Here is a 14,714-nt window from a genome sequence, read left to right on the forward strand (position 1 = left end):
TCATTCTCCTAGACCAGTATGCCGGCCATGCCATGACCCCGATTCTTCCCAGATCTTAAGTCATCAATTCAATATCTTGCTTTCTTTTACATTTTCTTCCCATAGCCTTCTCCTGCCAGTAGTACTTTATGTTTATATTAAGTTCTTGCCTGAAGAATTTGACACAGTAGGTTAGGGTTTCAGTCCATGAGTAATAAATAAACATATCTTATCAGTTGACTATATATGTATTAAAAGGTGATTAAGTATATAGAAAAGATTGGAGAAGGCTGGTTTGTTAAAAATATTCTTTATGATGGCAGGAGTAGATGTGGAGAAAGCAGGTAATGGAGAAGCGACTGCAATAATCCAGGAGAGAAAGGATGTTACCCCAGACCAGGGTTAGTACAGATGATCTTAGGAACAAATTTTGAAGGTGAACCAACACAATGACTTGATGGTTTGGAAGTAGAGTGCAGAAAAACGTGCTTAAATGATGTGTATTGCTAGGAAGCAGGAAGATGGCGAGTCTGCAGTGTAAAGCAGACCTTTCTGTTTCTACATTTGTGCTCTTAATATATTTAAAAATTCATTTTACAGTTTATGGATGTTGAAAGAGAAAATCTGCACAAGTGATCATGGCCAAGGCAAGTGTCTGATATGCTGTGATAAGGAGTTTAAATTTTCTCGGATATGAATAGGAACATAGTTACTAATATGAACATAGTTAACATAGTTACAGTAGTTTTTGAAGTGGTCAGGGAGGGATTTAGCACAATATGGTTCGCCTTTTACACATTTCACAGGGGTAAATGAGGAGGAAGTTCAGTTGGATTCAGTGAGAACTGGAGACTAGTGACAAGGAGCGCACAGGAAGTGTGATGAGGGCAGGGCTGGATAAGAGGGAAAGAACAACCAAGTTCTGAGGGACGTCAGAGCTGTAGACATGATAGATCGGTGACTGGATACATGCACTTGGGTTAGGCTTACCCATTTCTGACACAGTGGATAAGGACACCCTATACGAATGCTGTGCTGTACAGCAGGTGAGAACCAGGGTGGTCACAGAGTAGTGAAGTGGAGGGGAGTGAAGAATGTGTGTGGTTTTGAACGTGTGTATGTGGGACACCTGTTGGAAATGCACAGAAGTCTCTTGGAAGTTCTCTTCCTCTGTAGACAGAAAGAGACAAGATAATAGTACTGTTTACTTCTCCTTATCTTACTGTTTTTTTCCTCTCTGTTTCCTTGTTCGTGATTTCCTTTCACTCATGCAAAACAGGGAGGCTGTAAACGAAATATACATAAAAACCAGTTTATAGCATTTCCTTTCAGTGTGACTATCATGAACGATTCAGGGAAAAATCAGAACAAACAAAAACTTAGGTTTCAAATTCTGTGGAGCACAGGCATAGACTGTGATAGTATGAACTGTCTTATTGTACTAATTAGTTGATACACCTGTAGTGTAGTAATGTTAAATAGCTTTTTCTAACAATTAAAACATAGCATTTCTATTTTACTATATTTCTTTTGTGACAGTGAGTGAACAATAATGTCAAAAGCCACAGTTTGGAGAAAATATACTACCAGGAAATTCACCATTAACTGACCTGGTTCAATAATGAAGAAAAATCTGCTCTTCTCTCCTTTCGTGATGCCTTAAAGCTTTCAATTTCAGAAACCAAAATAAACTCTGTGAGTGAAAGCACGCCGGCTTGCGTCTTGTTTCTTCTCCCACCATGATCATCTGGTAGGAAATCAGCAAGTTGGCCTCTTCTGAAGCCAGGAGGCTGTTACACCCCAAACTGAAAACATTCCACTCCTGCTGCTGCCTGCCCTCAGGTGCCCACGGCCCTGCTAATTGCTCCCATCTCAGAGAGGACGCCTTCAGTCTGCGCCTCTCCGATAGCTCGTGACCCTCGGGCCCTGTGCATCCCAGGCTTCGGAATGTGGAGAGGAGGTGCTGCTAGGTGAGGCTAGCCCAGAGCCCTCAGAGAGTCACTGCATCCGTTCTGTCCTCAAGGAGGTGCTCAGACTGAGCTCCTGGTCACAAATAACTGTTCTGTCTCCAGGTGATGCTTCCTTGGCCTCTTGGAAATTGACATGTGGAATATTTCTTTGTCCTTTGAAGGAAGTCGGACTCGCTGCTCCTTCTTCCCTGAAGCCGAGCTTTCCTGGGTGGCATTTTCTTGCTTCAGTGCCCCCTCTCTTCATCTCCCTCTTACTGAGATGGGTGTCCTGCACACCTCAAAGCATTATTGGTGGATTAGGAACCATCATCTGATCTGGAGTCTAATCAGGACCCACAGAGTCTCCATCTATGTAAACAAAGATGCTCTTGCGTCAGCAGTGGGAGTAGCTCATCACAAAGGCCAAGAGTACCCTCCTGCGAATGTTCAGTAACTGACGAGTGGATAAACAAATCGTGGGCTCTCCATGCAATGGGCTATTATCCAACCCCAGAGGGGAATGAAGCACTGACACTGCTGCAGCATGGATGAACCTTGAAAGCATTATGCTCCGTGAATAAGACCAGTCACAGAAGACATGTAGTGTGCATTTGTATGAAATATCCAGAACAGGGACATCTAGAGAGACTAGGGTTAGTGGCTGTTTAGTGCTGGGAGTGCAGGCGGGGATGAGAAGCCTGGGTGGAGTGTTGGAAAAGGTAAAGGGTGGAGGACATAGTTTTGAGATGAGAGAACTGAAATTGACTCTGGTAAGGGTTGCACGTGTTGGGAATATAGTGAAAGTCCTTCAGTTAATTGCTTTAAGTGGGTGCACTATGAGGTAAAAATAACACATTGGGGTGATTCTCCCGTAGCTTTCCCTCATCCTCATGGCCACTAACTAGTTTTAAGCCATTACGATCTCTGCCTTCTTTTAATGATGATTTTTCAGGACCAGCGTCCCAGGTGTACTACTACCCAGCAGGTGCTGACCAGAGCTTATTTTTGCACCTGTTGGATCTGTACCTCCTTGCTGTAGAGTGTCCTGGAATATGGGAAGGTCTGGGTGAGTGGTAGGTAGAAGTGGAGGTAGGCTTTAGGCACATGCAGTTTTAAGATTAACGTCAGGGAAGTCAGACATTGGTGTGCTCTTTGCAGTGATGCCACTTTTCCTCTCAGTTTCTCCTGCTGCCCTTCCCATTTCTACACCTTCCTTTCTACGGCTCTAACAGTGACTTAACAAAACACACTTAGGTTTATTTTAAAAAAACCTTTCCCTTTGCTCAGCAGATTATAGTCTTAACATTGAAGAATAGGCATATATTGACGAATAGTGTTTTTCACTGCCTTATCCGGGATCAAGTTCAATATTCTTTATTTTTCCTCATTTGCAAAGACTTTAAAAAACATGATGCCACTAATAGCACGAATTAAGTAGAAAATTTCTTGTAAAATAGTTAATATTTCCATTTTCCTCTTTTTCGCTCCACCAGAATAAATAAAATATGTCAGAAAACTCTAACATGGAGAAACGAAAGTACCAGGAACCTCACCCGGAAAGCAACGCTTACGTGGTGTGTCTCACTTCTGATGGTTTTGAACGATGTCAACTTAGTCACCACAACCCAGCTGTGCACAAAGACTTAACGCTTTTGTTTGCTGTTCTTTTCCCTGCCCTGAGCGCCCAGCAACTAAGGATCCCTGAGGGTGAGCCCCCACCGGCTGAAAGCAACCGCAGTCCTCACCCCAGGGCCCCGCGGCCGCGCTCCGCTCCCGAGGACTCCTGCCCGCGAGCCCCAGCGGCGCCCAACGGTCTCCAGCCTCAGCCGCTTCCGGGGCCCCGGCCCAGCCATGTTCCTGCTCCTGGCACTGCTTGCTGAGCTTGGAGGGCTGCACGCCCACCTGGGTGAGATCGCGGGAGCCTTGATTTCCTTCTCCCTTCTTTGGCCTCTAAGCAGGGCTGGGCTCTTACTGGCGAGCAATTTCTTCTAGCTCTGGGACCCCTCCCGCCCCTTTCTCGGATGGATTCTCTGCTGGTGTCTTCCTCCGTGTCTTTCCAGCCACCCCAGCCCCTCCCTGGCCCGGATCAGGGCAGGCAGGGGACAGAGCATGTTAGTCAGGGAACCCACTCTGCATCAAATGTCCAGCGTCTCAGCAGCGGGTCTTTCTGGGCGACCACCTCTGTGTCCCAAGGATTTAAGGGGTTCGATATTGCCCTCGATTTATTCGAGAACAGGCCCCAGCGTGGTTCCGGAAACGAACGGAATGGTCCTATAGAATTGCAGTGTCAAATTTTTGTTCCTTTGTTTGTATCTTAACCACTTTTAGTATGCCATTGAAAATCTATGGAAATCTGCGGACCAGGAAGTAGGGTGGACGCCCATAAATAAGTTTACTTACACTTTAAGACCCCATCCTGAACTCAAGCTTAAAAACCCGTGCTTGACTGAGTGGACTGTAGTTGCAAAGAAAACAAAACGAAAAATCCCATTTTCTTTCTATAGATGTGGAGAGACTATTCCTGTATGTCACTGTTCCACAGAAGATAAGGTCAAATGAGAGTGAAGATTCAGAGAAGCAGGTAAATCAACATTATTAGTTTAATAATTAAGTTTAAGACTATTTTTATTTACCTTTGTATTGAATTAGATCACACTGATCTGTAGTCACTTGCAAAGCAAAATATTTTCACTCCTAACTCCTGTGCCCTTCCCTTCGTCTCTCCTTCTCTTCTGACTTAATGCTCACAATTTTCAAGAATTAAACACTTTTTAGGAATCATACTGATAGACAGCAAATCAATATTAAATAAGCATAACAATGGTCCTGCCATTTATAAAAAATACTGTTAATGGTCACTTCAAGTGACAAGGAAAATGTTCTTGAGCAATGTTTAGAGCAGCAAATTTTGACCCAGTAGCATCAGATTTAATAGAAGTAATGGCCAAAGAAAAAAGAAAAGGAAAAACAAAAATGTCACATTTGTCTGATTATGAGGAGTGTTTTTAATAAATAGATATTAACTGGAAAAAAGCTGTAAATGCATAGCTGCTATTAAAAATTGATGAAATTGAAGACACTCCATCTGAAATATTTTCTTGATTAAAATACTTCAAATTGGGATAATTATAATGTTTTATATTACAAACTAGAAGTCACAATACAGGGTTTAGATTTTCATGGGGTTAAAGTGTTGTGGTCAATATATGGACACTCTGAGAAAATGTTTTCAGGTTGAAGGAATAATTTTTGAAATGAGTAAATTAAGAAAAAGAATATTAACTCTATTTTGACATACAGTATCGGAACCTATCAATATTATGTTCTACTGAACAATTATAATAAAAATTAAATGTATGTGAAATTATACTTGAAAATCACAATAATTTCCTTTAGAAAAGTTATATTTTCATATACTACTCTAATTCTCACATTAACCCTCTAAAATATGATATATATACAAGAAAGAGAATTACAAATGTGAAGTTAAGGTAATCAAAGTTACAAGTTTCAGGACATGGAATCCAATCTTTCAATGATGACTCCACTTCCCTTATAAGTAAACTACCTTCTGTTGAAAAATTATTTACATAAAAGTTTATTGTGGGTTTTTTTTTTTTCTGATTTACTTCTGTTTGTATGTATCTTGCATGATCACTTTAAATTTTAAGTTGTTTACTTCGGCTTGCCTGTCACAAAGCCTGTAGCAACTTTGCAAGACGTGAAGTGTGCTGTACCCCTCCACATGCTTTGAAATTGGTATATATTTCATTACTGATAATTGTTGTGTTCACATTTTCTATTTCTTCCTGGCTCAGTCGTGGGAGATTGTACCTTTCTAACAATATGTCCATTTCTTCCAGGTTGTCCAATTTATTAGCGTATAGTTGTTCATAATGGTCTCTTATGACGGTATTTCTTGTGGTGTCAGTTGTAACTTCTCCTTTTTCATTTTTGATTTTATTGATTTGGGCCTTCTACCATTTTTTTCTTAATGAATCTGACAAGAAGTTTATCAATTTTGTTTATCTTTTCAAAGAACAAGCTTTCAGTTTCATTGATCTTTTGTTGTTTCTTTAGTCTCTACTTCATTTTTTTCTGCTCTAATCTTTGATTTCTTTCCTACTAACTATGGTGTTTTGTTTGTTCTCCTTTCTCAAGTTCCTTTAGGTGTAGGGTTAGGTTGTTTATTTGAGATTTTTCTTATTTCCTGGGGCAAGCTTGTATCTCTATAAACTTTGCTCTTAGAACTGCTTTTGCTGGGTCCCAGAGGTTTTGGATCGTTGTGTTTTCACTTACATTTGCCTCTAGGTATTTCCTGATTTCTTTTTTGATTTTCTCAGCAATCCATTGGTTATCTGATTGGCATATGATTTAACCTCCACGTTTGTTTTTTTTGCAATTTTATTCTTGTAGTTAATATCTAGTTTCATAGCACTGTGGTCGGAAAAGATGCTTGATATGATTTCAGTTTTCTTAAATTTACCAAGGCTTGATTGTGGCCCAGTGTGTGATCTGTCCTGGAGAATGTCCCATGTGCACTTGAAAAGAATGTGTCTTCTGCTGCTTTCACTTGGAATGCTCTTTATATATCAGTTAAGTCCATTTGCTCTAATGTGTTATTTAACGCCTGTGTTTTCTTATTGATTTTCAGTGTGGGTGGTTTGCCCATAGATGTAGATAGGGTGTTAAGCAGCCATGTCACACATGGACTCCTGATCCACAGAAGCTGCAGGACTGTAAATACGTATTGTTTTAAGCCACTATGTTTGCAATAATCTGTTATGCAGCAATTGAAAACTCTTACACTCATCCCCATAAAATTCTACTCTACATACAAATAACTTAATATTCCCTCCTTCTTGGTACAGCCTAGGAAGTTCATGGAGACAAGAAGCCAGGACAGTTGTAGTGCACACCTCATCTTTAGCTCTTCTCTCTGTGATCATAACCTAGTACTGCCTATTTTCTAGTCTCTAAAAGCATGTTTCATTCATTGTGTCTAGTTTTCTAGTTGTTTGCTGCCAAAGGGCACATGAGTCCCAGTTTTCCTGTTCTAGCAGGGATGGAACTGGTGTCACTGATCATCACTGCTTCTTGCATGTGGTCCTTCCTTCTCAGTTCACTTTTCTTCTTGCCAAAGTTCATCCTTTTATGATTCATTCATATTATATCTGTCAGTGTTAAACTCACTGCATTACTATATTAAGAGAAGTATCTTTAATTTGGCTGAATTTGTTGAAGATAATTTATGATTTTAGAATTCTTTCCTGTCACTTTGATGTGTGCTTGGCAGAAGGTGCCTATGTGACAAATAATGAGAAATCCGGCTCCCATCGTCCATCATCCATTTAATACTTTTTCTAAATCCTGGTATAGATGTATAGTAGTCTCAGAATTTTTAACCCATATCCTGGTGGGAAAAAAAAAACTTTACCAACTAGAATAGTGCTGTGTAGACTTTGTCTTCAGTCTTACACTTCTCCACTTATTTCCAAAATTACTTATGTCAGAACATTTGTCCCCTATGCTCTTCATTGATGGTGTATCATACATGTGTAATAAAGTTTGATTCTTTTGCCATAATCTGCCCTTCACTGTGGGATACTGACCCTCTAAAGGATTTTTAAAAATTGGCATACATTAAAGTTCAGTCATACACAGGTTTGTAGGTTTTTACAAATAAATGATTTTATATATCCAGCATTACAGAATCATGCAGAAGTTTCACTTCCCTAAAGAATCCCCTGTGCTTCAACCCTCCTACCCACTTTCTGTCCAGACCCTGGCAACCAATTTGTTTAGTCTGTAGGGTGTTGCCTTTTCTAGAATGTCATATAGTTGGAATCATATAGAACATAGCCTTTGCAGACTGGCTTCTTTCCTATTAGCAATACGAGTTTAAAATTTATCTATGTTGGTTTCATGTTTCGGTAATTCATGCTTTCTATTGTTTAATAGTATTCGATTGTATAGATGTAACATAGTTTGTTTATTTTCCTATTGAAGGACATCTTGGTTGTTTTAGTTTGTGGTAGTTATGAATAAAGCTGCTATTAACATTCTTATGTAGGTTTTTGTAGACATAAGTTTCAAATCAGTTGAATAAATACCCAAGAGAATGATTCTTGAATTGTAAGTTAAGATTATATTTAGCTTTATAAGAAATTGTCAAATTGTCTTCCAAAGTGGTTGTACATTTTGCTTTTCCACCCTCAGTGAATGAGAGTTCCTATTCATCCACATCCTCACCAGCATTTGGTTATGTGAGGTTTTAAAATTTTAGCCATTCCATTAGTTGTATATTAGTACCTTATGGAGGCTTTAATTTGCATTTCCCTAATAAAAATAATGTTGGGCATGTTTTCACATGTTTATTTTTCATCTGTATATCTTCTCTGGTAAGATGCCTGTTAGGATCTTTTACGCTGTTTTGGGGTTTTATAAGTTCTTTGTGTATTCTGGATACAAGTCTCTTATCAAATATGTAGCTTACAAATAGTTTTTCAGTCTACAGTTTTTTTTTTTCATTGTCTTAACATTGTCTTTCTTAGAACGAAAGATTTTAAATTAAATAAAGTACAACTTGTTATTTTCTTTCCTGGATGGATTGTAATTTTTATGTCATATCCCAAAACTTACCACCAACACTAAGTCCCCATAGGTTTCCTCCTATGCTTTACTCTAGAAGTTTTATAGTTTTGCATATTACATTTAGGTCTATGCTGCTTTTTCAGTTATTTTTTGTAGAAGGTCTGAGGTCTGTGTTACCTCATCATTTTGCATATGGACAGCCAATTCCCAGCACCATCAGTGAAAATGACTATTATTTCTACATTGAAGTCTTTACACCTTTGAAAAAGAATCAGTTGATTATAATTTTGTTGGTCACTTTCTGGATTCTCTTTTCTGTTTCATTGGTTAGTGTGTCTATTTCTTTGCCAATGACATGCTGACTTGTTTACAGTAGGTTTATGGGAAATGTTGAAATTTGGTAATGTAATTACTTCAACTTTGTTCTCCCTTAGAATTTGGATGACTGACTATCCTAGATCTTTTACTTTTTTGTCAGTTTTTTTTGTTTTCAATTTTCTACATGACTCATGGTGAGAACATGAAATGGGACTGAAATCTCCATTTCTAGGCAATTTGTAAGTACTGTGTCTAAACTGTCGCTTCAACCTTGTTATCTTTATTTTTGCCTCCTGACATTCTTATTAGCTGATGTTGAAAGTTCTGGAAATAGCTTGTTTCTTATATATTCTTGCAGATCTTCCACCTTGAAAATCATTTTGTACTTAATCCCCAGAAACTTTCATAGCTTTAATGTTCAACCTCACTACTTCATGCTTCTGACATATCTAAGCTCTTATTCAGGATAATGATTTACTTAAAATCAACAATTACATTTTCATCTGTATTATCGATAATTGGTTTATTTAATACACATTATTCTTCCTTCAGTAAGAACTATCTGGTCTTCATGTGTTAGCAGCATAATGTAGTGTGGAAGCACATGACCTCTCTGTCAAGCTCTAACACTCCTTAGATACGTTATCTTGAGAGAATTACTTCATCTCTTTTTTCTCAAAATGAAAATTATGGTTGTTATGATGATAAAATTTTTTTTAAAATGTCAAGTGCTTAGGATAGGGCTAGGCATATAATAAGCACTCACTACCTCATGAAGTGTGAGACATTTTTAGAAAGATTATTCCATTACACCTAAATCTACTTGGTATAATACACACTCTCACTTCTCTAAGGATATTAAATGATTTTCAGGTCCTGTCTTACACAGTTTACAGTTTTCTCAGAAGGAAATTATTTTATTGGATTTCCTTCTGCCTCTGTTTTGCCCTTAGTCTGAGGTGATGCATGGACTGTGCTGGAGGACATTACAGTAATTGTATGGAACAACAGGGATATGGTTTGCTTCAGGTTCGGAGGCATCTGGTCGTTGGAGTCCGTCACAGGCACAAGCCACAAGCACCACTGCCCTCTCGCCAGCTCACAGACTCGGCTCCAGCTTAAAATCAGTGTTCTTCCTTGAAATTGGCTTGTCTGGAGGATAGACTGTGAATTAGCTAGGGATGGTACCTGACTTCCTTTGTGGAGCTAGCCTGCTCCCTCACTCTGTAAGGATCCTGTGAGGCACCTCCTGTTCCTGGGCATCCTCACATGATGAGGACCGTGATAACTTAGTCAGTCCCTGGGGTATCTCAGCTGCAATTCCTGCAGCCCCCGGTTCCTTGCTAGCTTCATTCTCTCACGTCTTTTTTCCTCACAGTGTATATGTTAAGCCTTGCAAAGTGGCTCTAGTGTTTGTTAGCACGTATGTATGTATTTAGAAATGTTTTATTGTTTCATTATATTTGGTGTAGAATGTAAGCCTACAACCATCTCATTCACTGTGACTAAAGTGAATATATTTTTTTCTAAATATAAACAATTAAAATACAGAATTGATAAATGGTAAAATTATATTTTTAAAAATATAGTTTTAATCTATTTTCTTCAGAAGCCATCCCTACATTAAATGTATCACCCTCATCCTGAATTTATTAGAAACATTAAAAAATTTTACTATTTAGAACAATAAATTATGAAGAATATATTCCTTTTTTTTAATGGATCAGGTGAATCTTTTTTGACTTGAGTGCAAAATACTTTTACTTTATATATTTCTGATTTACTAAATCTTCTTTATTTATTTGCTTTATCTTAGGTGACTTACATCATTACAATCGATAAAAAACCATATACTCTGCATCTCAGAAAACAGTAAGAGATGATTTCCCCTTAAAGCTTAGAATTTACTTTTTAAATGTTTTTGTACAATATTTAAATTTGAGAGTGCAGTGAAATGTGGGTTGTTTAATTAGTCAAATTTTCAGTTTAGGATTCATTAGGTCTTGAATATTAGATGTATGAGAACTTTGCAGTTTTATTTTCCAGCTTGCTATTTTCAGATTAAGAAATAAGCTTCATGTTTGAAGCTTATTCTTGAGATAAATCTTTGAGTATAAAACTATTGAACCCAAGAACTACAAGTTATATATCAAGTATATCCAGTGTGATATCAAACATATGTACACATTAGTTACTGGTAGACAATTCTACTAGTGGCATACTTTGTATGGAGGTGTTACATATGTATTTTATTTTTAACAACTTTATTTGGTACATTATATATATATATATATAACTCTCTCAAGTGTATAATTCAATACCTTTTAATAACTTTAATACTATATTACAATTATCTACCATAAATCAGTTTTATAACATTTCATTCCCCACATAAGGTCCATCATACTATTTTCACGTTTAATCCCTGTTACCATCACTGCTCCAAGGCTACAACCTGTCTAGTTTCTGTCTCTTAATTTGTGTTTTCTCAACATATTATATAAATAGAACCAAACAGCCTCATCTCTACCTACACCTTTGAAAATATGTATTTAAAACAACTGCATTTTGTACGCCTACATCTTTGTAATTGAACAAGACTGGAGAAAATTCTCTTCACTATTTATGACTATTTTTGTTGGCTTCGTGATTGTTAAATTCATATTGGTTTTTAATGTCTCTACCATTCCATGAAAATGTTTTTTGATAAGATCATCCATGGTCCTCATGTTTCTGAATGTCAGTTACTTTTCACTCTTCATTTTTCTTGATCAATTCACAGCATTTTGTATAGCCAAATAGTGTTTCCCCCATATAATAGTTTCTTCATTTGGCTTCCAGAATAGCACAGACTTCTGGCTTAACTCTTACCACTGTGCTCACTCTTTCTCAGATCCTGTTTTGCTTGTTTTCTAGATTCCTCTTCCTCTCTCCAATCTTAGAGGACTCTGTAGTATTAGTCTTAAATCTTGTTTTTTTTTTTTTTCCCCTAGCTGTACTCAATCACCTGGTTATTTTATCTACTCCTATGGCTTTAATACCATTTATGTACTGATTACTCTCAAACTTATATCTCTACTTTATTCCTCTCCAGTGAGCACCATATTCATTTGACTTATTTGATAACCAAGCATTTACTAGAACTCTCATATTTAATGTGTCTTAAATGTACTTCTGATCCTTTTCCAAAATTTGTCTTTCCCACAGTTATTTCAGTAAATGGCACCTCTACTCTTTCAGTTTCTTGGAACAAAAATGGTAGGGTCATTCTTGACATTTTTTTTTCTTTTGTTTTTTCCCCATATCCAGTGGATTATTAACTCACATGCAGTCTATCTTAAAAATGCATCCAGAATTTCACCACTGCCACAATCCTAGTTCAAGCTACCATCTTGTCTTGCCTGGATGACTGTTAAAAGCCTGGATGATCTCTCTGCTTCTGCTCATTTATCCTACAGATGGTTCCCAGTACAGCAATCAGTCTGCTTCTATTAAAATGTGGGTCTGACCCTGTCATCTGTCTGCTCAAAATCTCCCAATGGCTTATCATCTCTGGGACACTGTCTCTTAACGACTGTCTCTTGTCTTCACTCCACACTCCATCCCGGCACATTGCCACTCGGAGGTCATTGTATAGACACAACATATTTCTGCCTCAGGGCATTTGCACTTTCTCCTTTCCCTGTCTGGAATAATATTTCCGTGCAGATCGATGGAGCTTGTTTTCAGGTCTTTAATAGTCGATTTCCATGCCATCCTATCTACATTGTGCAACCAGCCTCCCTCAGCCACAGGCCTTACTTATCATCATCTAAAGCATTAGCAGCGTGGGTCTCTCATCGTCATAAAGCCCAATGGGTCTGTCTTTTCTTTACTGCTGTAAAGATAGTTGGCACTCGGTAAATTCTGTTGAATGAAGACATATGCAGGCACACACAAATATCTGAACTGGAGGATTTAGAGTCTATTCCAGTGGCAAGAAAGCCAAAACTGTCTGATACATCAGTTCTATTAATTTACACTGTTATGGCACACTAAAATTACTCTAATTAAAGAATATTATTACATGAGTCCTATATATTTTACTTTCTTATTTTCATGTTTATATTCCTCATAAAATCATGACTCAAATCATTTTTTATTTTTGTTTTTCTTAGCTTATTCTTATCCCAGAACTTTTTGGTTTATACATATAACGAAACTGGATCTCTGTATTCTGAGTCTTCGTATTTTAAGGTAAGGCTCAGATGTCTTAGACATTTATTATCATGTTTATTGAAGTGGACGTAGTATTACCACTGGGATATGTGTGTTCTGTGCTGGTAGTTATATACAGCATTATTCCATATTCTATATATGATAGAGATGAAACCCAGACCGAGACAATACTCATGGGCACCTAGCTGGTACAAAGTAAAGAGAGTAGTCAGATACTTATTTTCCTTGAATCTTTGCATTAACAAATTTGTATGATACAGAACCTTATTATTTTCAACCATTTTAATGTTTTGAATATTCTGTAATGTTTGCCAATACATCTTTATGCATAAATAATTTACTGATTTGTCTTGGTCCTGCTTTCCAGATGCACTGCCATTACCAAGGATATGTTGCCAATTTTCCAAGTTCAGCTGTGACACTCAGCATCTGCTCTGGACTCAGGTAACAGCATCTTAGGGGATATTCATGCATGAAAACTTAGGAAGTGCTTTAAAATGGACTTAGTAGCTACAAGACACAGATATGGGATATTTATGTAGAATTCACATCTGAACGTTTTGGCCATGATGGCCTTACTTTTTTATATTAATACTAGTAAATGGACCCTACCGGTGCCCATTCAAGTGAAATCACTCCGGGGAATTCTGACTGGAGATATTTTCACGTTATTGAGCAGAAGGAGATAGATTCAGTTCAAAACAAAACAAAACCAAACAACCTCCCTCCCCCAAATTCCGTAAGAACATCTCCCTACACAGTATTATTGTATTATCTATCAGTGATCTCGGATAGTTATGGGAAGTGACGTTGGTTAGTTACTTAAATAAGCACATACTGTATGTTTAGGTCACGTAGTATCAGAGGTAAAGCGACTAGTGGAGAAGGTGCCGAAGGGGTAAAAGGGCAGCAATTAGTGATTTTCATCATGGACAGTGGCGGGAAGAAGGTGGCAAGTTTATGAGAGGAAGACAGGTCCAGAGCAGAGCCAAAAGACTCTGCCTAACTTCCTTTTGCTTTTGGTTGCCTGATTTCCAGAATTTACTCATGTCAACTCCAAAAACTGACATTCTCTGATTTTTCCCTTATTCCAACCTCTGTAAGAAGAGGGACTTTTTATTCTCAGAATTCTCAACAGATATCTTGGTTCCCAGCAAATACTTGGCCTTAATGAATACATCTTGAATGAGTGACTACTTCACAGAAAATACAAAATACTTTTCAGTATATTTAGCTCTTTAATCTGTGAATAAAACTAAAGCAAATGCGGTTACTCAGTTACTATTGGTAGGCTGGGGAAAAAAATGTAGGAAAAGAGACTGGGTTTAAAGCATGTTCCCTGGTTTGATTTCTCACTTCTCACAACATTTTAGATTATAGGTCTGATGGGATCATTTGCAAGATTTTTATATCACTGCCTTCTCAATGTTCAGGGGATTCCTTCAGTTTGAAAATATCACCTATGGAATTGAGCCACTGGAATCTTCAGCAAGATTTGAACACATAATTTATCAAGTGAAAAATGACAATCCAGATATGCCAATGTTAGCAGAAAATTACAGCAATATTTGGCAGAAAGACCAGCCCTATAAAATTCACTTAAGCTCACAGGTAACAGACAATATGATTTTATGACACACTATAAAATTACTTCTG

At 37.7% G+C, this 14,714-nt stretch overlaps 2 protein-coding genes across 2 annotated transcripts in view; both read left to right on the top strand.

Annotated features, from left to right (window-relative positions):
* The window catches only part of LOC105071520 (A disintegrin and metallopeptidase domain 3), a 58,279-nt gene extending 56,431 nt beyond the window's left edge, over positions 1 to 1,848 (top strand). Inside the window, exon 20 of the mRNA XM_045519008.2 lies at positions 1,519 to 1,848. The gene's annotated coding sequence lies outside the window, so the exon portion shown is untranslated. The remainder of the gene's footprint in view (positions 1 to 1,518) is intronic.
* Positions 1,849 to 3,464: 1,616 nt separating this feature from the next.
* On the top strand, positions 3,465 to 14,702 carry ADAM18 (ADAM metallopeptidase domain 18). Its single transcript, XM_010958019.3, has 6 exons — positions 3,465 to 3,834; positions 4,433 to 4,509; positions 10,657 to 10,712; positions 12,998 to 13,076; positions 13,426 to 13,502; positions 14,492 to 14,702. Exons 1-6 carry the CDS (start codon positions 3,780 to 3,782, stop codon positions 14,691 to 14,693), a joined length of 546 nt encoding a protein of 181 aa, XP_010956321.3. The 5' UTR covers positions 3,465 to 3,779; the 3' UTR covers positions 14,694 to 14,702.
* Positions 14,703 to 14,714: the final 12 nt, after the last annotated feature.

Source organism: Camelus bactrianus, chromosome 26 (assembly GCF_048773025.1).
Source record: "Camelus bactrianus isolate YW-2024 breed Bactrian camel chromosome 26, ASM4877302v1, whole genome shotgun sequence".
NCBI lineage: Eukaryota > Metazoa > Chordata > Mammalia > Artiodactyla > Camelidae > Camelus > Camelus bactrianus.